Source organism: Arachis stenosperma, chromosome 3 (assembly GCF_014773155.1).
Source record: "Arachis stenosperma cultivar V10309 chromosome 3, arast.V10309.gnm1.PFL2, whole genome shotgun sequence".
Taxonomy (NCBI): Eukaryota; Viridiplantae; Streptophyta; class Magnoliopsida; order Fabales; family Fabaceae; genus Arachis; species Arachis stenosperma.
The window spans coordinates 38,862,534-38,868,197 of NC_080379.1; the positions used below are offsets into that span (position 1 = coordinate 38,862,534).

General features: G+C 36.1%; 1 protein-coding gene across 1 annotated transcript; it reads right to left on the bottom strand.

Moving 5' to 3' along the window:
• Positions 1-1,262: 1,262 nt before the first annotated feature.
• LOC130965933 (aldehyde oxidase GLOX1-like) lies at positions 1,263-3,184 on the bottom strand. The gene is made up of 2 exons (XM_057890689.1): positions 2,553-3,184; positions 1,263-2,466 (listed from the first exon to the last, which is right to left on the bottom strand). Exons 1-2 carry the CDS (start codon positions 3,182-3,184, stop codon positions 1,263-1,265), a joined length of 1,836 nt encoding a protein of 611 aa, XP_057746672.1.
• Positions 3,185-5,664: the final 2,480 nt, after the last annotated feature.

The window sequence follows — 5,664 nt, forward strand, 5'->3', positions numbered from 1 at the left end:
GCTGTGGTGGCTGAGGGCTGCATGATTGGTAGTTAGGGTTCTTTGCTCAATTTCAGTATTTAGTTTCAGTTTCAGTTTTCGAGATGGAGGAGTGTGTGTGCTATGATTGGTTTAGGGTGAGGAAAGGGATTTAGGTTTTTTTTTTCTTCTAAAGGCAAAACGGCGTTGTTTGGAGGGTTTTTTTTAATCGAAAACCCTTCAAAAAATCAACCGATCCTGTCAATTCACCAATGAATTACCGGTTCGACCGATTTTTTACCAGACGATTTATAGGCTTAACCGAACTGACCTGATGACCGGTTTCTGATTAACCCAGATGAACCAGACGGTCCGGTTCGATTTTCAAAACTATGATCATTACGGGATTTTTTTTCATTGACAATAGAAGGAATGCTTTCTTTTCCTTTCACCGAGTAGACTTCGGAGAGAAATCAAGAGAGAGAACATAAGGTGAGATAACATCACATCCAACTCAACCTTAAAGTATTAAGTTAATGTGTTTCTCATCTTATAAACTCCTCACTCTTCCTTATTTTCTTTAATGTGGGACTAACTTCAATACACTCCTCACACTTGCAACATTAATAACTATAACTTGTTTTCTTGGGTGTGAATCTTTTAGAATCAGTAACGTCCACATTTTTATTTAAAGAAAAAGTTTAGAGGGCTAGTAACTTTATTAAATTTTGGCCAGCATATAACCAACAAAGAAGAGTGAGCTATTGGATGAAATCTCACACCAATCTTACACCATTAAAATCATATTGATGGCTATTTGATGGCTACAAATCACAAAAGTTGTTGTTCTCTAACATTCCGGTCACAAAAAGATAAAGGGCACCTACTCAAATGAAGATGTTAAAAGCATCTTCTTTCGAAAATTCTTATATTAAAAGTGTACTTTGTTTGTTTAGTCACACTTTAAAAAAAATAACACTTTTATAATATATCAAAACCAAACTTTACAATTCATCATTTAATAATTAAAAAAAAGTATCTTCATATAAAAACAATTGTAAAATCTTCATAGTAGTATCCACCAAGATAAAAAGTGAACTCATTGCCCATCAGATGGGCGTATATTAACACTTCGCATTCACATTATATGCGCAACACACATTTAAATTCATATGTAATATTATAAGGAAGAAAGCCTTGAAGAACAAATGCTTGTGAGTATGCCTTTGTTCCGTTCACTCGTGCGTGCAAAATAAAGGAAGAATTACAACAATTTACTAACAAAAAAAAGACAGGAGCTTAGCCTACAGCTCTTTGATGCGGACCCACATTGCGGCGCTAGGTATGCCACGGTAGACAACGGAGAGCATGTAGTATCCAGGAGGAGCAACGGCACCAGATGGCGGGGCGTCGACACGAATCCTATATATCCCCAAGAAAGGTTGCGTTACCCTCATGCTGTGCTTCCTGAGAACCACCAACCTCTGACCCATGGCAATCCCGTGAGTGGTGAATGGAGGGTAATACATGGTGACCTTAACATCATCCAGGTCCGCCTCTGCGAAAGGAGACTCCTTCACCGAGAACTGTATCTTGAACACTTGCCCGTATGTGAATTCCTTCAAGGTCTCCTCCTCATGGATCCTGGGCCTGAACCTTGCATATATGGGGTCCAGATAAGGAGGTGAGAATGCCTCAACCCTGGTCTCAGTCGGGAACCTGTCGTTGGCCTTGTAAGTGTTGTGAGTGTTGCTTCCGGCAACCCAGATCTTGCCAGTGGGAAGCACCGCCGATGTTGAATGGTACATTCTGGCTATGTTTGTGCTCTCCAACTGCCTGAACCTCTCACCCTTGGGCATCTCAGGGGAGTACAGAACCGGTGTGTAGTTGGGTTTATCAGCGTCCCACCACGCGGCGGTTCCCTCTTGTGCACCGTTTATCATCAACACTTGTCCGTTGGGGAGCAGCAGAGCGTCTCCCATGACCCTCCCCGACGGCATCTCTTCTTTGTCCCAGAAGGGTTTGGGGTCCGTGATGACCATCCTGTTGCAGTCTTTCAGAGCCGGCAGGAAGATCTTCTTCTTCTCAGCAAGATCGAAAGCATCCGGGGTGTTTCCACCGCACATGAGGACCTCGGCCTTGATGGGCTTGGAGGCGTTTGCTGCGGCGGCGTTGAGGTCGATGGGGAGGAGGACGGACATGCCGGAGGCGGGGTAGTTGCGTGAGCCCCCTGCGAGGACGGGGAAGGTGCGCAAGACCTTGTTGGTGGTTGGGTTTAGGAGGAGAGAGCGGTTGTTGGAGAAGATGAAGAGGTTTCCGTCGGGGATCATATGGACGAATGGGTAGAGGTTGTTCTCGTCCAAGTCCGAAGTCTCATACAGGAAAGGGAAGAAGTAGGGTTTCTCGCTTGCTTTTCCTTCCTCCCTCGGCACAAACTCATAGCTGAATGCCCTTCTCCCTCCTACCACTATGAATTGTCCATTCGCTAACAATTGTTGAGTTCCATACCTGTTTAATGCACCACGAAAATAAAAATCTTATACACACATATCCAATTACATCTGACATTCAATATATAACAACATTATATTTACCATCTTTCTTCTTTGAGCAGATTGTTATATTCCCTGAACTGGCAATCACCGGTGGTGCAGGCAGGACCGCCGAAGTGTCTGATGGATTTGGCCCCGTCGAAGAAGCCGCCGGTGCTGACAAGAGTGCCGTCGGGAGAAAGGCCGCCGCTGGAGCACCATGGATCTCCCTCACCAATCCTGAGAGGTCTAACTTCATTGGTAAAGATATCATATTCCATGGCATGAGCCCAACAATCCTCTCTGTCCGCGTTGGCAGCTTCATCTCTGAAAGGAATGCACTTTGCACCTTCTGGAAGCTTCAACCTGGAGACGCGGTATACCTTGGCATCAATTACTAAGATCTTGTTTGTGGGCAACAAGTTGATGTGCATGGCAGACACGCCAGATTCCTCGTTAATTAGCTCCCATCCACCCTTCCATCTTATATTCAAATCACCCTTCTTCTCCTTCCTTGAATTCTCCTCTCCTTCTTTATCATCACCCTCGTCGTTGTTGTTCACACCATTTCCGAAGAGTCTTGGTGGGTGAAAGGGGAAACCATTGTTTTCTGGGCCATGCCACCCTTTCGGCAGCTTGAAGAAATTGTTATATGCTTCGCCATCATTACCGTTATGATGGAAAATATCAATCATTGGTAATGGAAACCTTGGAGGCCTTGGATGCCTGTGTATTATTTGGGCACTCACATCGAGGAACAAGAATGTTAACGTGAGAATAAAAAAAACCTTGTTCAAATGATTTGCCATTTCTTTTCTTTTCCCCAGTCTTCCCATGGGGTGTGATAGATGAATATAGTGCGCCATGGAACGGTGTTTATATACTTTAAGGTTTTAGCTTTTAACTAAAAGTAGCAAAACTGCTTTTAGGCATACAGTTATTATGAGAATCACAATGACAATGACGATGACAATTATATTTTATGTCAACGTTAGGATAGTATCCAACTTGAATCTGCTGCTAATTTCCTAATAATAATAATAATAATAAAGTTCATTAATCATGTTACACAACTTATTTTGTGGAACTTTTATTATTAGTGTAGGAAAAATATTTAATAACAAAAAAAAATTAAATATAAAAATAATAAAAAATAAAAAATAATAATTAATAAATATTAAATAAAATAAATTTTAATTATTTATTTATTTAGTATCACCGGTGTAAACAGCAGCTAGAAATAGAAAGTTATGATATAGTTATAATTGGTTTTGACTGTTTAATGAAAGAGCCTTAATTTGACTAGCACAGCTAGTTCTATTATGTTATATGACTTTGGTTAGATTATACGGCTTGTAAGTTGTAACCCCCCTTTTTTCTCTCTCCCTATTTTTAATACTATTCTAAATCTTTTGCGAGGACTATTTTCTTCTAGACAATACTATAAATAAATACTTCTTCCATACAATAATTATATATATTGTGATATGGATATTGATATCCATTCAATTAATGGTATGTGATTTTGATTTATTATATAGGCGGTTCAGTTTTCTTTATGATAAAAGAATAAAATTTTTAAATTAAACTGAATTTAAATAAAATTAAAAAAGTAAATAATATTGTATGTGTATAAATAGTGAGAAGATCTCAGATAATATATATATAACAAAAATACTCTTTATATATATATATATATATATATATATATATATGCTGCAATAAATTTTTTTTTATTTTTTTGAGTATAAATTACAACATATATAATATTAATAAATATATAATTCACTTCTATTATACTGAAATAATAGTATTAATGAATATTAATATTAGATTTTTTTTATTTTATATTTATTTATTTATTTATTTATTTTACAACACATTATCAGCACAAGATTCTAATCAAAATTTAAAAAGATTCAAATAATAAATTTTTATTATGTCGAAACTCTCTCATTTTAAATTTAATATTTTTGATATATCTGGAAACAATTACCTATCATGGATACTAGATGCCGAAATTCATCTTGGTTCAATGGATTTAGGAGATACCAATAAGGCTGAAAATAATGCATCCCAAAAGGATAAAAGGCAAAGCCATGATCTTCCTTTGTCGTCATTTTGACGAAGAATTGAAAAATGAATATCTCACACTAAAAGATTCTACAGATATGTGGAAAAACCTTAAAAAAAGTATAATCATAAAAAAATAGTGATACTTCTTAAAGCCCGATATGAGTGGACGCACTTACATCTTCAGGATTTTAAATCCATAAATGAATACAATTCAACAATGTTTTGAATTATCTCATCAATGAAATTATGTAGAGAAACGATAACTAATAATGGCATGTTAGAGAAAACTTTTTCAGCCTTTCATGTCTCGAATACAACAGCAGTATCGAGAAAAAGAATTTAAAAAATATTCTTAGTTAATTTCTTGCCTTCTTGTTGCTGAGCATAACAATAAATTACTTTCAATAAATCATGAAGCACGTCCAGCTGGCGCTGTCCTATTTCCTAAAGCAAATGCAACAAATCATAACTCTAGAAGAGGTAAATGGCAAAGTTTTGGTAACAAAAAAATTATGTAAGGAAGAAAATTATCGAAGACAAGAAAAGATCTCACCAGAAGTGGGATAAAGAAAAAAATAATGGATAAAATAAATCAACAGAAGATAAATATTTTCGTTGTGGTGGAAGAGCCATTGGTCGCATACCTGTCGTATCTCAAGGAACCTAATTGATCTTTATCAAAAATCCTTGAAAAAAGATGACAAAGAAAAGGACGAATTTTGTTTTAAAAGATGTTGTTGAAAATTACACCACTCATTATAAAGTATCTGATTTCTTTGAGGATCTTGAAAGAAATATTGGTCATTTGATCAATGATAAAAAGGTTTAATATGTGTTTGTTAAGTACTCATGTAAATAAATAATGTTAAGTTTTATTCCCTATGTATTTAAATTTCAAGTATGATGTATATAAACAATGTCTCATAAAATATTTATATTTATGAATTTTAAAATTACTAAATGTGTCAAGTTCTAAAATAATAATAATAGTAATAATAATAAAACTTTTAGTATATGACACTATTTTTATGAACAATGCTTTTTAGAAAAACAATTCCAATCAGGAATATAATTTTACTGTGCATATACTTTTACTCAT

What these genes read in the sequence shown, in the direction of transcription:
- LOC130965933 (XM_057890689.1), bottom strand. Translation starts at nt 3,184, where the DNA reads ATGATTGATATTTTCCATCATAACGGTAATGATGGCGAAGCATATAAC. An exon ending in CTGCTCAAAGAAGAAAGATG is followed by an intron (nt 2,467 to 2,552) that starts GTAAATATAATG and finishes TGCATTAAACAG; the next exon opens with GTATGGAACTCAACAATTGT.